Below are 25,513 nucleotides of genomic sequence, written 5' to 3'. Positions count from 1 at the left end.
CAGATGGAAGCAACCAGGGTCACTGACTTTACCTGTGCCGGGGAGCAGACCACTGCCTGCAATGGGATGGGACTACCCTGGATGGGAGCAAGAAGCAAACTTCTGTTGTGTTAAGCCATTGAAAATCCAGGGCTTGTTACAGCAGCTAGTGTTACCCAGCCAACCCCCTTACCTCGCTAAGGAAGGAGAGTAGGCAGTCAAGCTAGGTGAACCTCTTCTCTTACATCTGGAGCTTGGGAGGGAATAAATCAATGGGAGGTAACACTGACTGCCGCCTGGAGAGAAGCTTGTCCTACACAGCTGGTGAACGGGCACTTTGAAAGCTCTGCTGTAGTAGCTCCAGCTGGTGCTATGTCCCTCCTCCTAGGGTGAGGGCTAAGCCCCCACCCTACTGCTCTGGTTTCCCTCGGACATACCTGAGACATCTCCACAAGGAGTCCAGATTCCTTATCAGCTATAAGCACACACATCCTTTGCAGTAAAATGCCCACCCCATGAGAATCTCCAACCTGGGACCAGGGCTGGGGGCAGGCGTGAAGGGTGGCTGGGTGATGGGTGCCATTCCTCTTTTGCCCCACACACCCACCCAAAGAAAGGTGGGCTTTTCCTTTGTTTGGTGGCCAACATCAGAGGGCTTACTCTGTCTGCACCGTGGGGGCAGGTGAGGAGGAATGGGGTAGGCTGTCCCGTGTTCCTGAAGGGAACCCAAAAGCCATTTCACGGCACAGCCATGGGATGTAAAGCCCCACAGCCCATGTGTCCGCCACCATTTCCCTCTGCACAAAAGAGTCAGCTTCTTGACACGCCAGCTGGGATCTGCATTAAAATAATCCAGCAAGGGGCTTGGATGAAACAAGATAGGCCAATGTTGATATTTGTTGATGATGAATAGGGCTACCCCCAGGGTTCTGTATACTAGTCTCTCTACTTTTGTGCATATTTGAAAATTTGAATATAAAAACATTTTTTAAGAGAAATTTCTTGACATATTGTAGAAGAAGAGGCCCAGTGAATTTACAGCACCCCCCCCCCTTCCCGATATCTTTTCAGGTTTCATGGTCACTTGTGAAGGAGGAGGTGTTTACAACAGACAGATTTGTGGGTTTTTCTATTTCCATTAATATTTAGTACATGTCATTATCTCCAAGTCTAATCACTTAAAGAAGAGACTTTAAATAATTGATTACTACAAAAGAAGAAAAAAGCCACGCCATCTTTTTCATTATCCATCAAAACCCGGAAAACCTCTTCCTCTAGTCCTGACACGGACACATAAATATATTAATGCATACACTGAGAAGAGCATGCATACAAATCAATAGACACAAATTTGCTTGGGGTACTTTTCAGAGAGAAAAATCATCAGCCTCTCTCTCCATCTCCCGTGTGGCCCGCCCCTCCCTGCACGATGCCACAGCAATGTGAGAAAGGGTTCAAGTGCACCCTTCCTTCGATCTTCTATTCCAATAAATATCCTCCTTTTACCCTCATGGAGTTTCACAGCCTACAAAACACACAGAAAGCTAACATTTCTTGAACTCTGATAAAATGTGTCCCGTTTCTGTGATCCTCCATAAGCACATGTATGTGCATGCACCTGTTCACACGTCTGCAGGAAAAGCTTACATCTACAATGATTAGAATGTCTTTGTTCACAGCACGTCCTCATAGGAGGGCACCCAGACAAAACAAACAAAGAGGATGGCACTGAGCATCTCAGACAAACACCCGAGGGTACTCTCAGAAGTGGAGCAGGCAAGGTATGGGGGTTCCTACTGACGAGCCCGTCTGCATTGAGAGGTGACCTTTTTCTAAAGGTCTGTATCCCACTTTCTGCAAAGAAGCCAGGATTCTCTTTGCCGTCGCCTTTGAAGCACTCACACCTCAGCAGGCGGAGGCCTGCTCCAAGGCCACCATGCAAGCCGAGTGTGACTTACCACGAGGGAGAGAGGCCTTTTCCAGGAGACGACGCCAATGAGTCCTGACAACAGCACCTGGAAGGACAAACGGTGCAGGAAGGTAAGAGGCTTTGGAAGCTTCAATGAACAATCAGAACAGTAGCAACTGCTTCCACCTGAAGAAGGACTGCGAGAAAACAGCACGTGCATGAGCGGCTCACAATGAGGTGTACGGCTCTTCTGGACCTTCACAGCCGGCAGCCACTTTGAGAGGCGCACCCGGCCTCTCTGGCCACCAGGCCCGCCCGAGAGGTTATTTATACTCTGCATGGGCGGGCCCCAGGGCAAACACACTTTCTGAAAGAGCCCCTACCCAGGGCTTATTCCTCTCTGGGCCTGTAAGTTATTTGGCTGTGAGACTGAAAAATCACAGGGAGGACTGAAAACACACTTTTTGGAGAGGCGGAGCTGTCCCCACTCTCATGTCACCCGGCCACCTGCCTTCTCTGCGAGGGCTCTGGCCCAGCAGACCCCGTAGGCTCCCTCTATCCTTTACACACTTGGGTCCTCCAAGCCCTGCAAGGGTCCTTCCCTTCTCTCTCAGCACAGCTTCCCACCTCACCGAGGAAGCACCAGGGATCACTGACAAGGTTCCCAAACTTTCAACACGCTGACTCTGAGCTGTCCACTCCTTTCTCAGGCCAGCCCCAGCCAGCCCCTCCCCTTGCCCCAGGTCCCCCGAGCCTGTCCCCTCCAGGACCTCTTCCAACCACCATCCCTCTCCCCTGGCTCCTCCCTGTTGTCCTTATCACATGAACACCCTTGTGTCTTCTCTCTCAGGAAAGCCACCCCTCATCTCCCGGCCTCCCTTTCTCCCAGGCTGCCTGCCAAGCCCACGCTCCCTGAGGCAGACGCTGGCCACTGATCACCACATCCCAGTCTCTTGTGTCCAAGAGACCACAGAGACACAGCCAGTCCTCACCCACTACAATGTGGCTTCAACCCCCACTACCCTGCAGACATTCTTCTTCCCAAGGTCACCAGAGGGCTCACCAAATGCAACAGACAAAGGCAGTCACCACCTTGATGACTGGGGAATTAAGCAAGTCTTCCTGCCCAAGGCTCCCTCTCCTCGAGGCTCTGTGTCACTCCCCTGAGGTCTTCACTTCTCTGGCTGCCCTTCTTCTGCACTCCCTCAGGTCCTCCTTCCTGCCCTCTCCTCTTCCCACTCCCCAAGACCCTCTGCTCAGCCTTTTGTCTCTTCTACCCCACGGCTCCATTGGAGATCCATCATTCAGGCTCCTCTAACCATCCGCTAATGCCTCCCGCAGGTCATTCTCCAGCCCAGAGCTCTCCCCTGATCACTGTATCACACTGTCCACTGGGTACTGCTCCTGGTGTCACTCTCAACCTTAACATGTCCAAAACCGTACTTGCCGTCTCTACCTCCCTGACCCAGTCTCCATCTTGTCATCTCTGCCTTCCACAATGACACCCTTCCTCCTGGTGACTCAAGCCCAAATCCTGAAGATGATCCCCTCTCCCTCACCACCAAAATCCCACCAGACACAGTGAGGAGGAGGCAGCTGCGGCTCCCCCTTCAGCAGGGCGATATTCCGGGAGGCCTATTACAAGTAAGGTCTTGGTGTTTTGACTCGAGGTCTCCTGTGAATATAAAGCACCCTGTCTTTTCACTGTGGGCATGGGCCAGGCAGCTGGGGACCAGGCTGGAGTGGCTGGGCCGCCTTTCCCCACAGATGCAAAAAGGACTTATCCCAGACCTGGGAGGAGAGAACACTACTAAACAGACCCAGAAGGTCCCCTTGCTGACACCCTCCAACACTTCCCCAGTGAGCAGGACAAAGTCTTAGACACAACAGCCTCTATCACACCCAGCATCATGCTAGTCTCAGGCAGATTTCCAAAAAGATCTGGACCAGTAGTTTATATGAAAGACTTTTGAACCTTACAAACAAACAAACAAACAAAAAGATAAATCAAACAGAGCTCAACAGGGCTTTGCTCCCAAGCATGTCAATATATATTCCTTCTTCAGTGCACATACATCTTCCAAACACAATCAATGTTGACAAATATTATTTACAACCATTTTCTCATCTCCCAGATCTGCTCTCTTCATGATGCCGCCCAGCGTCCTTCCTTCTCCTGGTATGCCAGCCCCAACCCTTACAGAAAGCCTTGGTGACTGTTCTCCCATGTCTCTCTGAGGCCAGGTCTCACTACCTCTTCCACAATTCCTCCAAAACCTCTCTCTTCCCTTCTATACTCAACACTTGATCTATCAAAATACCCTCTCTAGTGCCAGATTCTTCCTCCTCAATAGATACACAACTTCCAAGTCATTTTAGAATCAGATTGTCACTTCTCATAAGGATATGCCGCTAGGACTCTCACCATCACCTCATGCTCAACATTTCAAACCCTGAACTCATTTCTTCACCTCCAAACCTTCTGGTGGATTCAAAATTTCTGCCACAGACGCCGTCATTTTCTGAGCTCATCGTACAGCTCAGTGGGCCAGTCAGTCGTGAAGCTGGGTCAGTTCTTCTTCTCGACATCTCTCCATATGTTTATTTCTCTCTATCTCCTCTGCCTGCCCTCTCCTGTTTTATCTTCCTGGACGTCAGTGCTCATTTGCTCACTCACCTCTGCCCCCTCCACTGAAGTCATCCAAGACATACTCACCAGATGAATCTCATCTCCCTGGCCTGACGATCCAGACTCACAAAAATTTCGTCCCCGATTTCCCACCAGCAACTCCCTAAGAGACCCTCCACTCGTGTCAAGGCCACTCTGGGCAGCTTAAGTGAGCCTGCACAAAAGCCACTGCATTTGGCACACACAAGCCCTGGAGCTCCTGCAGGCTGACTCCCCTCAGCACTCGCCTGCCTTGATGTCTCAGCACTCCCTTCCTGTCACCCCAACCCTCCTGGCTCCACCCCTTTCTCTTCCCTCAGACTGATGGCCAAGTTCTGGGGGCCCTGGCTCTGACCCTGCCATCTCCCTAGGCTGTGACTTCCAAAGGGTATCCTCTGTTTTCCCATCACACCAGCACTAGCCCCACTCAAACTGGATAAAGGACGAGGAGGAATATCTTCCAGAAAACATCCATTTACACTCTGCCTTCTACTTTCCATTTCTACCAGATGAAATTTTACCTATTCTTCGATACATGGCCCAACGCCTCCTCACTCATGAGGGGCCTATGAATTCAAGAGTACCTGGGGCCTCACTAATGCCCTAAAACTGCCACCAGATCTCTCAAGGCTTTTTTAACAAGCTCACACAGAATGTCTTGATCTCTTATAAAACTTTCAAAAGGCTACAATGACCAAGTCGCCTGTAAGAGGGATTTTATTGGAAAGCCACAAACCTCCAAAGAGCAGGCATTTCTCGACACAAGGGAAGTTAATATCACTTAGGCTATATTAGGAATTCTTGACTTTTCCTATCTTCATCATAAAGCTATCATTCCACTAATCCCCTCAAACAATTTTACTTCCAATAAACATGGACAACTTGCTTCTTGAAGACAGTTTACATTTTTAGATATCATTAATACCTGTCACTGGGAATGGATCCAATTCCCCTACACAACAAACAAATAAAACCATCAAACTCAGCGTGGCCTGCAGATTCTAAGATGATCCCTGATGACCCATGGCCTTCTATAATGCCTTCCCCTGGAGTATGAATAGGATGGACTATTGCTCCCTTGATCCTCTCTGGTGACATCATCTTGAAATGATGTCGCCCCTGTAAAACCTTGACTGCAGGCTTCTGAGACCCTGGCCAGTTGACCCTACTAAGCCATGTCCAGACTCCTGACCCAAGAAAACTGTGACACAATAAATGGCTTTTGTGTTAAGCTATAAAGTTTGTGGTAATTTGCTATGCTGCAATAGAAAACAAATTGCTGTGGACTGAATGTTTGTATCCTCCCCAAATCTGCAAGTTGAAGCCCTAACCCTCAATGTGATGGTGTTTGGAGATAGGATCTTTAAGAGGTAATTAGGGTTATATAAGGTTGTGAAGGTGGGGCCTTCATGATGGGATGGTAGTCATATAGGAAGGGAAAGAGAAAGATCTCTCTCTCTCTCCACATGTACACACCATATGAAGACAGTGAGAAGCTGGCAGTCTGCAAGCCAGGAAGAGGACCCTACTAGAACCTGACCATGGTAGCATCCTGATCTCAGACTGCCAGCTTTCAGAACTGTGAGAAAATACATTTCTGTTGTTTAAGCTACCCAGGCTATGATATTTTGTTATGGCAGCCCAAGCTTTCTTATACACCAATACATCCAGAGTGGGATACCGGATTATTGTTCCCAGATATCCACTCTCTGCCAGTGCCTCCCCAGAAGGAACAGGCTTCCTTGCCCCTCTGATATAGAAACACTGGCACCAGCTCTAACAAGGGAGGGCCATGTCAGAAGTATGGGAGGCAACTCAAAGCCCAGAGGCCAGAGTGCCTCCTCCCTGAGGATGCCGGTTCTAGTCCACTTGGCAACCAAGGGGAGTGGAGCATATCCCAACTCTGAAACGATCAGCCTTCGTTTGAATTATTTTTTGCTCAATTCCAGCTCCAGCAAGGATTATGCTGCATGTTCTGCCATCTCAGTAATTCTGCAGGTTTATTTTGTACCACTCCTGTGAGGAACAGGGTCATGAATCTAGTTAGCCGTGAAATTACCACATCTCATGAAACCTTTGTCCCATTTAATTTGTGAGTATTGTTATTCAGAGTCCACAGTTCACAAAGAATATGAGACATTGAAGAGGGTCAGAGAAGAGTAACATATAATTAAGTAGCTGTGAAAGAAAAGCCAAAAAGAATGTGAATGGCATGATATTACTCAGAGAGAGGAGGCTTAACTTGGAAGCACCTGCGAGTTGTTAGAAGGACTCCAGCCTATGCTTTTCTCCACTTCTCCACCCAGCCTAAATAGAGGCAAGAGATAAAATCAGAAATGAGAAAGAACTTCCTGCTGTTGAGAGTGATGTAAGGGTAACAGACCACCAGGATGTAACGGCATCTTTAGAGCAAAAGGCCTTCCCACTTGATTGGTACTGCTGCCTGGACACAGAGGCCTGGAACAAATGAGCTCTTTAAATCTTGTCCTCTATGACTGAAGAGTCTTTCCACCGCCTAAAATCAAGAATTTTCTTCAGATCTTCAAATGTGGTTCAAAGGCAAACGGTAATGCAACATTTCAGGTACTGAGGCAAGTCCTTGTAGAATGCAGACTTGAAAGCCAATTCAATTATTTCACAAACATATGGCAGGCATGCCCAATAGCTACAGTGGCACCAATTTACCACTAAGAAGCCAGTGTTCATAACATGTCTGGAGGAAGAACTGTTGTTACAAAAATGGAGCAAATAATATTCGGAGCTGCTCAGAATGAAAAAGTGCATGGACATTGTCTTTCAAAGCCTTTGAGATTGCAGACCTGTGCTACACAAAATCCTCCCTTCAGTTTCATGGAGTGGCTAGCCCTCCCACTTTTATCCTACACCTCTATTTCTTTTTTCTTCCAACATCGTTTTTCATTGTCTAGGTCTCCCTGGGGCCATGTGGCTGGGCTCACTCTGGTATGCAAGCCCTCAGCCTTCTGTGTCCATCTCAGCTCTGTTCTGGAAAACATACAGATCTTCACAACCACTCCATCCATGGCTTCTGTTTCCTTCCCTCAGAATAATTCCAAAATCACCATGCCCTCTCCCAACCACTCACTTTCAGCCTTTGGTTCCAACTTTCTCCATGCTACAATGCATCCAACTCAGAACATCCACAAGGAAAGTCACTTTCCTTCTCAACCAACTTCCTCCATGATAGAGAAAGAACTCTACAGCTTTCATTTGCTCATTGTACAGTAGCAAAACTATAAACTGATGGCAAAGATAGCCCCATGAAAGAAGAAAAATTAATTTAAATGTTTGTAAATATTCTAAATAACTCATGAGCCAAAAAAAAAGAAAGTTGAAATACACCACAGTCTGTTTTCCTACAATGTGTCTTTCCTTAATGCAAATTAGTTCATATATGCTTGTACCAAACTCATTTGTTCTGGCTCTGCCCCATAAGATACAGCCTTCTGCCAAGGCTGTTTACTCTGAAATTAGGATAGTCACTAGACCGGCCACTGGATTTTGTTTATTTAATGAGTTAATAAAGTAGCACATATATTATTATAACACATTTTTTATACTACTTTGATTTTAAAATAGTCTAAAATAATTGGTTTCCTTTGTAATCCTATATATTTTATTTCATGCATTTAAAAACCTTATTCTAGACAGTGATGTCAGCATTATGGCAGAGTGAGTTGTTACCTTTTTCTCGCCCCTCTAAGTTACAACCAAATGGACATTCATTAACCAACAGTAGATTCCCTACACAGTGCAACAGGACATCTGAGAGATCCATGCAGCCATATATTGAAAGGGGAGAGGGCTGGATCCCCAGGAAGCAGTGGAACTAGGTGAACGGACTCCTCCCTCTCTCCAGCAGCAGTACTCCAGGTGACAGATCCTGACATAGCAGCTGGTGTGACTATGACTGGAGGTGGGGGGCAGTGCAGCCAGTGGGCAAATGCTTTCAGAGTGGTAGCCCAGCCCACAAGAGCAGCCACTGTGCTACAGCAGCCCCTCCCACGGGAACACTCCCCACTGAGTGGCAATAGCTCAGCTCCCATGAAGGCATCCCACCCACCAAGTGCAGCAACTCAACTGAACTGCACACAAGAGCAGCACTGGCCCATGCAAAAGAAAGTGCCCCTCCCACACAGTGCAGCAGTACAATGGATGCCCTACCAAGCACAGAGACCCTGCCTGCATGTGCTCGACCTGCGCACCTAGCACAGAGGCCCTGCCTACACATGTGCAACCTGCCCACCAAGCACACAGGCTCCACTCACATGAGTGCAACCTGCCGAGTGGATGTGGCCAACCCACATAAATGTAGAGAGGCCCTACCAGCACAACAAGCAGTAGATAGGGAAATATCTGAAACCACAGCTCCTGCCACACCTCCTCCCAACCCCCAAAACAGTGGCAAGAGGAATCTGTGACCTGATGTTACCACAAATGTCCCAGCAAAGGATCAATTCATCAAACACCATGAAGAACAACAATAACCTCAGAGCAGAAGGAAAATGACAAGTCTCCAGAAACCAATCCTGAAGTCACAGAAGTTCACAATGCAACTGAAAGAGAATTCAAAATACTGGTCATAAAGGAACTCATTGAGTTACAAGAAAACTCAGAAAGACAGTTCAATGCACTCAGGAGTAAAATTAATGAGCAGAAGGAATACTTCACCAAAAAGACTGAAGCCCTTAGTAAAAACTACACAGAAATTCTGGATATGAAGAACACAATTAATGAGATAAAAAAGTAATTAGATACCATAAGAAATAGAGCTGACCTTATGGAGGAAAGAATTAGTGAGTTAGAAGATAGAAATATACAAATGCTTCAGGTGGAGGAGAAGGGAGAACTAAGATTTTTAAAAAATGAAGAAATTCTTCAAGAAATATCTGACTCAGTTAGGAAAAGCAACATAGGATTAAATGCATTCCAGAGGGAGAAGTTAGGGAGAAGGGTGCAGAGAGCTTGTTCAAAGAAATAATAACTGATAACTTTCAAAACCTGGGGAAAGAACTGGACTTATAAGTACATGAAGCCACTAGAACTCCTACTTACCTCAACACAAAATGACTTTCTGGAAGGCATACAATATTAAAACTGGCAAAAGTCAGTAACAAAGAAAAAATATTAAGGGCAGCAAGGCAGAAGAAAATAACCTACAAAAGAACCCCTATCAGGCTTTCAGCAGATTTCTCAGCTGAAACCTTACAGGTTACAAGAGAATGGAATGATATATTCAAAATACTGAAAGACAAAAGTTTTCAGCCAAGAATACTCTATCCAACTAAACTACCTTCAAATACAACGGAGAAATAAAAGCTTTCCCAGATAAACAAAAGGTGCGGGAGTTCATTGCCACTGGACTTGCCTTAGCAGAAATGATGAAGGAAGCCCTCCTACCTGAAACAAAAGGACAAAGGTTTACAAAGCTTTGAGCAAAGAGATAAATAGACAAAATCAGAAAATTGCAGCTATCAGAACAGATTAGCAAAAACTTAAAACATAAAAGAGAAAGAGAAAGAAAGCATCAAAAATAACTATAAACGCTTCAATTTAGTCACAAACTCAGAACACAAAACAGAATAATTTGTGACAACAATAATTCAGAAGGGGAAGAGAAAAGGGATGGAACCTGCTTAGGCTAATGGAGATAAGAGGCTATCAGAAACTGTACTATCTCATCTATGGGATCTTTCATACAAATCTCTTGGTAACCACTAAACAAAAAATGAGAGCAGAGCCACAAATCCTAAACAAAGAGAAAACCATCACAGAAAACCACCAAACTGAAATGGCAGTCAGAAATATAAGGGAAAAGAAACAATGGGAATATAGAACAACTGGAAAACAAGAGATAAAATGGCAGTGTTAAACCCTTATATATCAATAATCATTATAAATGTAAATGGATTGAATTCTCCAATAAAAAGCCACAGAGTGGCTCGATGGATTAAAAAGCAAGACCCAACAATATGCTGCCTCCAGGAAACATATCTCAGCTCTAAAGACAAACATAGGCTCCGAGTGAAGGGATGGAAGATGATGCTCCAAGCAAATGGCAAGCAAAAGAAAGGAGATGTTGCCATAATTATATCAGACTTCAAGATAAAAAAAGACAATAAGAGAGAAAGAGGAGCAGCATTTAATGATAAAAGGGACATTCCACTGAAAGGACATAATAATTCTGAATATATATGCACCTAATACAGAAGCACCAAAGAATATAAAGCAACTATTAACAAACCTAAAGGGAGAAACTGACAGCAACACAATAATACTAGGGGACCTCAACACCCCACTTACATCAACGGACAGATCATCCAGACAACAAGTCAACAAGGAAACAGTGGCCTTAAATGAAACACTAGACCAGAAGGACTTAATAGATATACAGATATATAATATTCCATCCCCAAACAGCAGAATACATATTCTTCTCAAGTGCACATAGAACACTCTCAAAGAAAGACTGTATGTTGGGAAATACAGTAAGCCTTAATAAATTTAAGAGATTTAAATCATATCAAGCATCATTTCTGACCACAACACTATAAAACTAGAAATCAACTACAAGAAAAAAGCTGGAAAAGTGAAAAATATGTGGACACAAAACAACATGGTACGGACCAACCACTGGATCAATGAAGAAATCAAAGGAGAAACAAAAAAAATACCTGGAGATAAATGAAAATGAAAACAAAACATACCAACTCTTATGGATGCAGCAAAAGCTGTACTAAGAGGGAAATCTATAGTAATACAGGCCTATCTCAACAAAAAAGAAAAATCTCAAATAAGCAACCTTAATCTGCACCTAACAGGACTGGACAAAGAAGAATAAACAAAGCCCAAAGTCAGCAGAAGGGGGAAAATAATAAAATTTAGAGCAGAAATATATTCAATAGAGAGTAACAAAAACAAGAGAAAGGATCAATGAAACTAAGATCTGGTTTTTTGAGAAGATAAACAACATTCATAAACCCTTAGCCAGACCTACCAAGAAAAAAAGAGAGAAGGCTCAAATAAATAAAATTTAAAATTTAAAGGAGCACTTACAACAGATACTACAGAAATACAAAGGAATATAAAAGAATACTATGAAAAACTATATGTCCACAAATTGCATAACCTAGAATAAATGGATAAATTCTTAGACTCATACAACCTCCCAAAACTGAATCAAGAAGAAACAGATAATCTGAATAGAACAATCACAAGTACAGTAAACAGTAATAAAAAATCTCACAAAAAACAAAAGTCTAGGACCAGATGGCTTCTCGGGAGAATTCTACCAAACATTCAAAGAAGACTCAATACTTATCCTTCTCAAAATATTCCAAAAAATTGAAGAAGATGGAACATTTCCTAACTCACTCTATAAGGCCAACAAGATCCTGATACCAAAACTGGACAAGGACAACACAAAAAGGAAAATTACAGGCCAATATCACTGATGAACATAGATGAAAAAATCCTCAACAAAATATTGGCAAATCAAATATAGCAAAACATTAAAAGAATCATAGGCCATGATCAAGTGGGATTTATACCAGGGACACAGGGATGGTTCAACATCTGCAAATCAATGTGATACACCATATTAACAAAATAAGAAATTAAAAAAATCACATGATCATCTCAATAGATGTAGGGAAAGCATTTGACAAGATGCAATGTCCATTTACGATAAAGACTCTGAATAAAATGGGTATAAAAGGAGAATATCTCAACATAATAAAGGCCATATATGACAAACCCACAGCCAACATCATACTTAATGGTGAAAAACTGAATGCCATCCCTCTGAGAACAGGAATAAGACAAGGGGGCCCACTCTCACCACTCTTATTCAACATAGTACTTGAGGTTTTGGCGAGAGCAATTTTATTGGCAAGGAAGAAGTGAAACTCTCACTGTTTGCAGATGATATATTTATATATATAGAAAATCCTAAAGAATCTACCAGAAACTATTAGAAATAATCAACAACTACAGCAAAGTTGCAGGGTACAAAATCAACTTACAAAAATCAGTTGCATTTCTATGCTCTAATAACAAACTAGCAGAAAGAGAAGTCAAGAATAGAATCCAATTTACAATTGCAACAAAAAGAATAAATCTAGGAATAAATTTAACCAAGGAGGTGAAAGACCTACACGCTGAAAACTATAAGACATTATTGAAAGAAATCGAAGAAGACATAAAGAAATGGAAACATATTCCATGCTAATGGATTGGGAGAAAAAACATAGTTAAAATGTCCACATTACCTAAAGCAATCTACAGATTTAATGCAATACCAATCAGAATCTCAATGACATTTTTCATGGAAATAGAACAAAGAATCCTAAAATTTATATGGAACAACAAAAGACCCCAAATAGCTAAAGAAATCCTGAGAAAAAAGAACAAAGCTGGAGGCATCACAATCCCTGACTTCAAAATATACTACCAGGTTATAGTAATCAAAATTGCATGGTACTGGTACAAAAACACACACACAGATCAACGGAACAGAATTCCGTTGAGAGAGCCTAGAAATAAAACTATACAACTATGGACAGCTAATCATGGACAAAGGAGCCAAGAAGATACAATAGAGAAAGGAAAGTTTCTTCAACAAACAGTGTTGAGAAATCTGGACAGCCACATGCAAAAGAATGACAGTAGACCATTATCTTACACCACACACAAAAATTAACTCAAAATGGATCAAAGACTTAAAGGTAAGATGTGAAACCTTAAAACTCCTGGAAGAAAATATAGGCAGTACACTCTTTGACATTTGTCTTAGCAGTATCTTTTCAAATACTATGTCTACCCAGGCAAGGGAAAGAAAAGAAAAAATAAACAAATGGGACAACAGCACATTAAGAACACTTCTGAATGGCAAAGGAAAGCATGAACAAAACAAAAAGACAACCCACTAACTGGGAGAAAAATATTTGCAAATCACATATCTGACAAGGGGTTAATTTCCAAAATATATAAAGAACTCATACAACTCAACAACAAAAAAACAAACAACTGGATCAAAAAGTGGGCAGAGCATATGAACAGACATTTTTCCAAAGAAGACTTACAGATGGTCAACAGGCACATGAAAAGATGTTCAATATCACTAATCATCAGGAAAATTCAAATCAAAACTACAAGGAGATATCACCATTACACCAGTCAGAATGGCTATAATTAACAAGACAGAAAATAACAAATGTTGGAGAAGATGTGGAGAAAAAGGAACCCTCGTATACTGCTGGTGGGAATGCAAACTGGTGCAGCCATTATGGAAAGCAGTATGGAGATTTGTCAAAAGTTAAAAATAGAAATACCATACTATCCAGCTATCCCAATACTGGGTATTTATCCAAAGAACATGAAATCAATACAAAGAGACTTATGCACCCCTATGTTCATTGCAGCATTATTCACAATAGCCAACACATGGAAGCAACCTAGGTGCCCATCAACTAATGAATGGATAAAGAATTGTGGTATATATATACAATGGAATACTACTCAGTCTTAAAAAAGGACAATACTGTCCCATTTGCAACAATGGACGGACCCTGAGGGTGTGATGTTAAGTGAAATAAGCCAAAGAGAGAAAGACAAACACTGTATGTTTTCACTCACATGTGGAAGATAAACAAACACGCAGACAAGGAGAACAGTTTAGTGGCTACCAGAGGGGAACTGGGTTGGGGGTGGGCGAAAGGAGTAAACGGGTACATATGTATGGTGACGGATAAAAACTAGATTATTGGTGGTGAGCACAATGGAGTCTATACAGAAACTGATATATAATAATGTATACCTGAAATTATACAATGTTAGAAACCAATATGGCCTCAATAAAACAATTTTAAGAAAACAAAAAATCTTATTCTGAGATGGGCTCCACAGTACTAGACTCCCATGCCAAAAGTTATGAACCCTTGATTTAGAAGTTCCTTTAGTGCAGATCTTTGAGTGATAAAGTCCCATTTTTTTCTTTACCTGTAAATGTCTTACTTCATCTTCATGCTTGAAAAGCAGTTTTGCTGGATACACAATGTTAAGTTGACAGTTTGTTCTCTGAAGAGTTTGAAGATAATATTCCGCTGTTTTCTGGCTTCCATTGCTTCTATCAAGAAGTCGGTTGTCCTTTTAACTGTTGTTTCTTGAGGGGTGATGCTATCCTCACTCTGTAAAGACTTTTAAGATCGTCTCCTTGCCTTTGGTGTTCTGAAGATTTTGCATGATATGTCTAGGTGTGGATTTCTTTTTATTTATCCTCTTTGGAATGTACTATGCTTCTGAATCTGTGAAGTTATATTTTTCATTAGTTCTGGAAATTTTAGCCAATATCTTTTCAACTATTGTTTCTCCTCCATTTTCTCTGTCAGGGACTCCAGCAATTACATACTGATCCTTCATTTTCCATCCTCCAAATCTCTTAGCTCTTCCTTTCCATATTCCATCCCTATGTCATTCTGTATTTCATTCTGAATAATTTCTTTAGGTCTATCTTCCAGGTGACTCATTTTCCCTGTACTATGTTTAACCAGCTGTTGAACACCTGCATCTGTTTAGAAAATGTTAATGGTTATATTTTATGTATTTAGAATGTCTACTTTTATCCTTCCCCAAATATGACTATTTGTTTCAGATAGTTTCTTGTTGCATGATCCTCTTTATGATTCTGCCCATAATTACTTTAAACATTTCATACGTAGATGTTCTAGAGTCCAAGATGTGTACTGGAAGGAAAGTATCTAAGTTTGTTGTTTGTTCTGTTGACTCTCACTTATTGCACCTTGCTTTCTTTGATATGCTTGGAGGTCTTTTGTTGTGAACACATCTTGGTCTTAATCAGTGAGGTTCTGTGAACTCAAAATGAAGAAATTTCCCCTAAGAAAGGTGTACTTCTGCCAGTAACCAGGGAGCACCCAGAATTTGAAAACACTTCAATCTCCAAGGGCCTCAGCTCATTGCTCAAGCGTGGAAATCTCAGGCTGAGCCCTCCCTACCCCACCTCATGGTGCAGTGGGCATTCATGTTCAGGGCAACTGCCTGCTCCAGCCACACACTGCTCAGACCCTGCTCCCTGACACTCAGACTCCGCCACCTGCCGCTCTGGCCTTGGTTCACTGTGTGTTGGTCTGCTTGCTTATTTGGGGGTGGATGGTAGACCTTGGAGACCTACAATGCCTCAAGGAGCATGTCCTTTTTCCAAGACCAAGGGGCCATCAGATTCAGTGTCTGCTGAGGACCCACTTCCTGGTTTATAGACACTTGTCTTTTCAGTGTGTCCTCACACAGTGGAAGGTGCCAGGGAGCTCTCTGAAGTCTTTCTCATAGGGCTCCACCCTCATGACCTAATCACCTCCCGAAGGCTCCACCTCCAAATACCATCACACTGGAGATTAGGATTTGACATGTGAATTTTAGGGGGACACACATATTCACTCTATAACAACCAGCATGTCATAGATGATTTTCAAGGAAATATAAATTACTATCATTGATTCCCCCCAAAATAAAAAACCTAAAGGTACCTCTAAACACCAAGAAATTGGGAAAGTGGTCAAACAGCTACAAGAAAATTCTTCAAAAGCTTCAAAGTACAGAGATCTCTAACACCAATTTTTTTCTGAACATAGAGGGAAAAAACAAGGAAACTTTCCAAAATCTTTTTACAAAGGTCAGTATAACAATTACAAACCTGTTAAATATCCTAAGACTAGAAAACAGACCAATTTTACTTATAAACAGAGATATATAATTTTAAAATAAAATATTAGAAAATAGAATTCAGCAGTATATTTAGAAGAATAAAGAAAAGGCAAAGGGTTCATGTGAGGAATGAAAAGATGGTTCCATAAGAAGAAACATAGTAGTAAAATTAATCACCTTAACATGACAAAAATGAAAATATGATCATTCAATAGATACATAAAAGGCTTTTGATCAAATTAAGTCTCCATTTTTTATGAAAAAAGAATTCTTAGCTTAATAGGACAAGATAAATATGCCCACAACCACCACTTAAAGTTATTCTGAAAATATTAGCGTGGTATGCAGAATTATGAGATGGTCCCCAAAATCCCCACCCCTTGGTGTCCCCATCCTATAGAATCCCCTCCCCTTGAGTGTGGGCAGGGTTGTGAATATCATGGATTTCCCTCCCCAGGCTAGGTTATGCTATATGAGAAAGGTGAAAGGCTTTTACAGCTACACTCAGGTCTCAAATAAGTTTGTTTTTGAGTTAATGAAAAGGCAGATTTTCCTGGGCAAGCCTGACCTCATCAGGCAACAAGCCCTCTGGGTCTGGGCCCTTCCTGAAGTCAAAGATTTGAAGCACGAGGGAGATGCTACTGCTCGCCTTGAAGTAAACTGCTTTGTTGTGAGAGGGCCTCTAAGAGCTGAGAGCTTCTCCAGCTGACAGCTTGCAAGAAAACAGGTACCTCAGTCACACAGCCACAAAAATGAATCCTGCCAACAACCTGAGTGTGGAAGTGGATCTTTCCCTCGTCAAGCCTCTGGATGAGGATGCATCTGGCCTCACCTTGATTTTAGCCTCCAGCCCCTGAACAGAGGACCCAATTCAAATGTTCCAGACTTCTGACTCACGGAAACTGTGAGATAACAAATCTGTGCTGTTTTAAGCCACTATGCTTATGGTAATTTGTTATATAGCACTAGAAAACTAGTACAACTAGCTAACAAAATTAAAGAAGAAAAACAAAGAAAAGCTATAAATACGGGAAAGAGGGGCAAAATTATTACTACTTGAAAATGATAATGCTTATCTAACTAGAAAACCCAAGGGAATTGACAGAAAAGAGTAAGAAGCCATAAGAGAACTCAGTAAACCATCTGGTTAGAAAATCAATATATTAAAATATTGTAATAGTAGTTACATTTATTGAGCACTGACTGTACGCCAGACACCTACTAAGGTTTTATACTTTAACTCTTTGTAGCCTGACAACTCTAAAAGGCATGTGTGATTTTTGTGCCCCACTGCACAGACGAGAAAATTAAAGCACAAATAAGTTAAGCGACTCACCCACATCACACTCTTACAATATAAACTCATAAACTACAGAAAACATAGCTTTCCTATACGCATGCAAGCAAAGACTAGTTAGACAAGAGAATAAAATTAAAGATTCCATTTATAACAGCAAGCAAAAAATAGAATGTCTTAGAACAGACTAATACAAAATGAGCAAGAGCAACATCAAGAAAATCTCAAACTTCTACTGAGATTTCATTATTAGATGCAAAAAAAAATTCACTTTTTTTAAATAGAAAGTCCAAATAATGCATAAATTCTGTGCAATTCTAATTAAACTACTAAAAAGGGGAAAAGAAAATCTATTCAATAAAAAGCATTGGGACAACTGGTTAGCCACTTGCAAAGAAATGAAACTTAATCTCTACCTCACTCTTTATACCAAAATAAATTCCAGAGGAATCAAAGAATAAAACATAGATTAAAACATCAACATTCTAGAAGAACTTGAGAGTATTTTTTAAAACAATCTTGAAAAGAATTCAGTGTTTTGAGGCATGACGCAGAATCAAGAGTCCTAATAGAAAAGATTGACAAATTTTAAATGCTTATGTTTTTAAAAAAAACACCCATATGTGGTAGACTGGATCTTTGGTCTCAATCCCAGGGCCTCCTCATATTAGAAGTACAAGCCCATGCCTTTGACGTGTGATGTGGAAGCCTCCCGAGAGAGTGGGTAGAGAACCCGTCCTTACCTGACGTTGGGCTTGGCCATGGGATTTGTTTGGCCACACTGGGTGGAGGTGGCCACCATTCTCAATGCCTCCAGGGGCATCCCATGTTGCCACTTACCCAACATTGCATATTACCTGTCACCCTCTGCACTCCTGCTGCTGGCTGAAAGATGAACCCAGCTCAGATGGGACCCCAGAATGGACACATGGCACAGATCCAAACCCAACCAAAGCCTCCAGCTCAAAGTGGAGCCCCCGCAGGTGACCTGCAAACCCACAGGGGAAAATAAAGTCTGGCTATTGCCAACCACTGAGTTTTGGGTTGCTTCTTTATGTCACATTATCGTGGCAAGAAACATATTTGTGGTTTAAAAAGAACAGAAAATGAAAGACCAATTACAAATGGGAAAAATACTTTCAATACATTCAATAGACAAAGGTTGACTGTCTTAATTTACAAAGAGTTCACATAAATTAATAAGAAAAAGGAACCACTCAACAGAAAAAATGGCTAGGATTACGAATAGAATATCCACATTTTTAACATATTTAACATATCATAAACATATAAAGGGATGCTTAAACTTACTCTCCAATTTTTTGAAAGCAAGCCAAAATACTACAATAAATATTTTTTATCAATCAGACTGCCAACGTTTTCCTGAAGTTTGATAAAACCCAGTGGTGGCAAGGACAGAGGGGGAAAAGTTCCTTTCTAACATTACTGGTGTTGGCATAAACTGACATAGCCTTCCTTGGGGACAATTTCATAAATCTCTCAAAACAGAAAGTGCACATACCCATGCTGAATGAGTTCACTACTGGGAATTTAGCCTATGGATAGACTACCAGAGTATAGCATGCCACTTACACAAGGATGTTTACTGTAAAAACCTGGAACTACTGGGTAAGGATAAAGGGCTAGTTAGATAAACGTTGATATTTACATACAATGTGAGTATATGCATTATGAAATTTGAAGCAGATCTGTTTATGCCGATGTGGGATGATCTCAGAGATAACTGACGAACAAGACATAGCCCAGTGTGCACAGAACAATCTCATTTGAATAAACAAAAAGAAATGGATGGATGCTGGTATGTACAAAAACGTTTCTCTCTGGAAGGATACACACAAAACCTAATGACAGGAAACTGGACTAGCGAGGAGATGAGGGGAAACTTGCTTTTAAATGTGCAGCTTTCTATAATATTAATCCTTAATCTGTGCACGTATTATGTCATGAACATTTTAAAGTATGCGTGCCATTTGAACCTGTAATTCCACTTCTAAGAATTCCAGGCATTAATCAAAGTGTTATTTATAATTTTGAAAATAGGAAAAGACCTGAGTGTTCAGCAAGAGGGAACTGCTTATGTTTATTGGGTCCCTGCCAATTGCTGCCATTAAATCATGTGATGGAAGAATATTTAATGCCACGTGGAAATATTCACACTACATAAAAGAAAAGGAAAAGCAAACTAGAAAATGGTTTAGAGGAGAGATAATTTCCTTACATTAAGAAAATAAATACAAATGCAAACAGACAAACACATAAAGAAACCACCAAATCCCAAAGACACCAGTGATTATCTCCGGAGAGGGGGATACTGACGTCCTCCTCGCATTACTCTATTTCCCATGTTTTATACAGAACAGAGTATACACCTTATTAAAACTCAAGCTAACAACAGCTGCTTCTGCCTTCTAAGGAGGGAGGCATATCCAGTAAGCGGGAGACAACTCCCTGATGCCCCCTTCCACAGGCGGGAGAGGAGGATGGGGTCAGACAAATCCCAACACTTACACTGTATGGCCCTTTGCCTCAGAACAGACATCAAGGGTCTCTGCAGACTTACGGCTGCAGGGCTGAGTAGGGGGCAGAGAACCAGAATCCCAGTACTGTGATGGGGGTTTAAGACCCACCGGCAAGGGAGGGAGGAGCATGGAGGCCTGGTCTTCCCAGAAAGGTGCCAGTCAGGTGGCCATGGACAATTCCATGTGGGATGCTGCTCTTTGATAGAGAGTAATAAGAATTTAAGACACATATGCAAGTTTTAAAGATGAATTCCATCCTGCATCCAAATGTATGCAAGAGCCTCCTGCCCCCTCCTCTCAACCCGACATGTGTAAGAATACACGCAGTGGGCAGGTATACTGCCCAGTTTGGAAAAGAATATTACATAAACCATTTGCAAATCATTTTGATTCTCTTCTTTTAGAAGTCTCTTCTTTGCACAACAATAAAAACAATGTATTTGCTGATACAGAACATTAATTCCATTAAAATCACATTAAGTGTAATGAAAAGCTATCAGAGTATAATTATGCAAGCAAATTCACAGACCCACACCAACTTTTAAATCCACTGGAATTAAAATAGGAAGTGAACCTGTCTGCTAGACAAATTGCTCCTTCATTTCTCAGTGATTATGAATAAAGGCCTACTGTTCTCACATTATAAACCACACACTATGTATGCAAACTCCAAAATCTAGGACTTAAAGGTGCTCCTTAAAGGTGGGTTTCCCCTGGGTTTGCCTGGGTTTTTGCCTGGGTTTTCCCAGGACCACCTAGTTCTCAGAGCCAGAGGCTGTGCTCCTGAATCCTGTGTCTTCTGAGTTAATCTTGCCCCAAAGCATACTTTCTTCTCCGAATTCCTGCCCTTGGAGCCAGTGGACTGGACCTTGAAGAGTCCCCTGAATTCCCATTCGTTCACGTGTGTCCCTCAGAGCACCCTCTGCAGTCCAGACCTGGCTACTGCGGGGCCACAGCCTGCCCTCCCTCCCTGACCCAGATGCTTAGTGCCCCGCTCTTCTGCCCTCTGCCCCCACACTAGCCCCAGCCCTCGTCAGCTGCCCAGGCCACACACAGAGGCTTGGGTGCAGAGTGAGTCTTCTGTCCTGGAACTTAGTGAGGTCCCTAGAGGATGCAGAGAGCCAGGAGGACAGGGGAGGAAGCGGGCAAGGGGACTTAATTCCTGTGAGAAGGTACTAGGAAGGCATCTCGGTCCTGACCATCCCCTGGGTATGAGCACCACCCCCACTGATGACCACCCAGTTGAAGTTACTCACATTGGGACACTGGGATTCTGCCTAGGCCCCTGGTCCTTACTCATGGCCTCTGCCCACTCATGGGTTTAGATACTTCTATGACCCCCAGAGGCTGGGGGACCTGACAACTTATGTCACACTGGGGGCATGAAGGGAACCTCCCCCTCTGACCAAGTGGCCCTGGACAGACGCAGTGACCTCCCCAAGAGCAGAACAGCTGGGGCCAGCACCCCTGTTACAGCCATCTCCATTCACCAGTCCTGTTCCCCTCTCCCTGCGTCCACTTCTTCCAGAACTCCCATGTCCAGGTCAGCAGCAGTCTCCAGGAAACTCCCTTCAGCTCTCATCATCCCCCTCCTGCCTTTCCAGAACACCCTACTGCCTTGGCTGCCCCCACCTGACCCCTGCAGCCACCTCTTAGTAGGAGCTCCTTCACCTCTTTAATCTCCCCATCCCTTCTCCTCCCCTCCACAGAGGATCTATCCAACCTTCAGTTTGCATCTAAACCCCTTCTCCCAGCCTCTCTTCCTTCCAGGTCCTTGTGCACACCCATAGGCCTAGTGGAAATCTGCTGGATGCCTCATCAGCAGGTCTGACTCAACACAGCTAACTGCACCATCACACCCCCATGGCCAACTGAAACATTCCCCACTGGGTCAGAGGCCACCATTCACACAAGTGTGCCTATCAAAAATCCAGTTACCCCCGCTTCTCGCCCTGACCTAACCTCACTCTCAAATCCCATCCAAGGCAGGTGTATTCTACTGTCCAACTCACACTGGACCTCCAACCCTCAGCTCCTCCCTCCACCCAACACCTGGCTACCTGGCTGTCCCCTGATGCCTGAACCATGGCAACAGCTCTACGATGGGTCTCCCTGCCCCAACTCCCCTGACGAACAACTTTGCCATATTTGCTTTATCTCTTTTTCTTTGATTAAGATAAATTACATGCACTGTGACTTTCACCTCTAAATCTTTCAACACATATATCTAAAAAATAAGGATATTTTTCAATAAAAGCACAAAGCCATCAATAAATTTGGAAATTACTAATTATTAATAAAATATCTTAATACTATATAAAACCCAATCCTTACTCAAATTTTCCAGATTGTCCCCAAAGTAACTTCTTACAGTTGATTTGTTTCAATATCTAGTAATTAGGAATGTATAGACAGTTTTATTGCTGTTAGGCAGCTTTCAATTTTGAGTTCATTCCTTAACCTATATAACTCTAGTTTTCAGTCAAGAGTAAAAGCCGTTAGTGCCGTCAAGCTGATTCCAACTCCTAGCGCCCCTGCGGACAGCAGAGCAGAGCCCTGCCCAGTCTTTATGAGCCATGCCCTCACCTTCCAGCGCTGTATCAGACAATGCTCTGCTACTATTCACAGGGTTTTCATGGCCCATTTTCTGGGAAATGGGTGGCCAGGTCCTTCTTTCTAGTCTGTCTTAGTCTGGGAGCTCCACTGAAACCTGTCCACCAGGGGTGACCCTGCTGGTACTTGAAATACCGGTGGCACAGCTTTCAGCATCGCAGCAACACGCAGCCGCCACAATGTGACAACCAATAGACAGGTGCTGTCGTTCCCTGACCAGGAAACAAACCTGGGCTGTGGTGATGAGAGCGCCGAACCTTAACCACCAGACCACCAGGGCTGGCCAGAGTAAAGAGCATCTGTTAAAGCCCCTACAAAGCAAACGAGAGTTTTAACACAATCATGCTTTCTTCCCTTCACCTTATCACATTTCTCATTCTTTGTTAATATAATCTGGAATTTTAGGCCCAAACTATATTTTTTAATATTTTTCAGTTTCTTTGGATACGAACTTTTCCCACACTTTTCAGTTTTAACCAGTTTCAGTGCCCCACATTAGTTCTTCTATCCCACGATTTCACCAGCCTGAGCAGCTGACTCTACAGTTCAAACCACTGAAGGAATGTTTCTCCCGGTGAGGTCTGATGACTCGAGGCCCCTGCATATGTGAGCTTGTCTTCAGCCTCTCGGTGCCACCACGGATTTCCTGGCTGCTCCCTCGTCATCAGGCAGAAGGGCCGCTCGACCGAATGCAGGTCCTTGAGTCACACACGGTCCCCTCAACAACAGCACCTGCCTCGAGGGTGCCTTCTGGTCTTTCATTCACAGCAAAGAACTCCAACCCAAGGCCTGCCTGATTGGAGCTCTTTGGCTGAAAAGAGGTTCTCTATCTGGATGCTTGTGCAACCATAATCTTGAATTTTACATCTATCGTTTCCTTCTCTTTCTCTTTGAAACTTTTTCCACATACTTACGTTTATCTACACAATATAGTGTTTGGTTTAGCTTGTTCTAGGACGTCACAAAAACGGTATCATAGGGAGTTGTTGCGTTTTTCACGTGTGTCTCAGACAGAGAGAATCGGCTCATGCACCATGCCCATCTCTCACTCCTCGCAGGGCTGCTGTGGTGGAGGCCAATGCCCCATGAGTACTCTGAAAGCTACAGAGGACCCAGGCCAGCGGACCTCAGGCTGACAAACCTGAAATGTGCTCTGTAACTGCTCCCACGGGCTAGCCAGGACCCAGCAGGGCCACACACAGTGGTCAACTTGACAACACACCTTGTATCGACCATCCTTCCCTCCCTGGATCACTCCCTGAAGCTCACTCGTGCTCCCTGCAATACTGAAAGCTCCCCAGATTACTGCCACATGCTAGCCACAGTCTCAGCCTCTGCTTTCAAGATAATCCAGGCTCAGGGGATTCACACTTCTAATTCATCTACTATGTTGCTGCACATAGCTATAATTTATTCACTTTCACTGCAATATAATAGTCCACTTCATTAAAATAGACCATCTATTAACATCCCATTCTTCTGCTGATGAACATCTGCACTGCTTCCTATTTTTGCTATCATATACTATACTTTCATGAATATCACAGTGCACGTGGGTGAGAGTTCTGTAAGGTATATGCTTACAAGCAGAATTACTGGGTCAGAGAGTATGTGAATGTTCAACCATATAAAGGAATGTCAAGTTGCATTCCAGTGTATTTCAAAGTGGTAACACCAGTTTGGATTCCCACCAAAAATTTCCTCTCATCCATATCCTCTCAAAATTGGTATTGTCAAACTTCTTAATTTTGACCTATCAAGTAGGTGCAAACGGTATCTCTCTGTAGTCTAACTTTGCATCTCCATAAGGACTTGTACATCTTTTCACATTTTTATCGACCATACGTAAGTCCACTTGTGTGAAATGCTTGCTTAAGCATTTTGTCCATTTTTCTGTTTTGAATTTTCTTTTTCCTATTGATTTGTGGAAGCTCATTACACAATGACATAATCAGTTATGAGCATTGCAAATATCTTCTTCTACTTGTCTTTTTACTTTCTTTATGATGTCTTTCAATAAAAAAAGTTTAATTTAAATGTAGTTATATTTTTTCAAAGATATTTTTCAGTGTGGGAATTTTTGTGTCTTATTTAAAAAAAGTCTTCCCAAGTCTATGATGAAAAATCATTCTCTTACATTTTACATATTATTCTAAAAGTTCTAACGTCTTGCCCTTTAAACTACCTGAAACTGATTATCCGACATGGATAACCAACAGTTCCAGCATAATGTATAGGAGGGTCCCTCCATTCTGCTCCCGATTGGCCATGCCATCTCCACCATGTTTCACAGATCTGTTTCAGGGCTCCATGTTGTTTTACGGATCAGTTTTTCTACTCTTGTCTCTATGCTTAATTTCCATGGCTTTAAAATGAGTCTTGATACCTCGTAGCATAAATCCCCCCAACTTCTTCAGGAGTCTCTTGACTTCTACCCTATAGCTCTTTCACATAATTTTACAATTAGATTGTTAGATCTCACCCTCCTCCCCAAGAGAAACAGTGTTGAGAATTTTAATGGAATAAATTGAATCTAACTTGGAAAAAAAACTGTCATCTTCCCAGTATTGAGTCTGCCTATCTCTATGAATACGGTATATCTCTCCATCTATTTAGGTCTGCTTTAATGTCTTTGAATAAAGTTTTATAACTTTCTGTATATAAGTTTTGGACATCTTTCGTTAGATGTATTGCTAGGTTCCTTATTTTTGTGCTTTGTAATGGTGCCTTTTTAAAAATTGTATTTTGTTTGTTGCTGAAGCATAAAGATA

At 42.5% G+C, this 25,513-nt stretch overlaps 1 protein-coding gene across 2 annotated transcripts in view; it reads right to left on the bottom strand.

Moving 5' to 3' along the window:
* The window catches only part of ENTREP2 (endosomal transmembrane epsin interactor 2), a 425,400-nt gene that overhangs the window by 243,598 nt on the left and 156,289 nt on the right, over positions 1–25,513 (bottom strand). For both annotated transcript variants that reach the window (XM_070231148.1, XM_023651586.2), the window contains exon 2: positions 1,938–1,994. In XM_070231148.1, coding sequence (XP_070087249.1) covers positions 1,938–1,994 — 57 coding nt within the window. The remainder of the gene's footprint in view (positions 1–1,937; positions 1,995–25,513) is intronic.

This window comes from Equus caballus, chromosome 1, assembly GCF_041296265.1.
Source record: "Equus caballus isolate H_3958 breed thoroughbred chromosome 1, TB-T2T, whole genome shotgun sequence".
In the NCBI taxonomy this organism is placed as follows: Eukaryota; Metazoa; Chordata; class Mammalia; order Perissodactyla; family Equidae; genus Equus; species Equus caballus.
The sequence above is the reverse complement of the archived record's forward strand: the minus strand, read 5'-3'. Positions and strand labels throughout refer to the sequence as shown.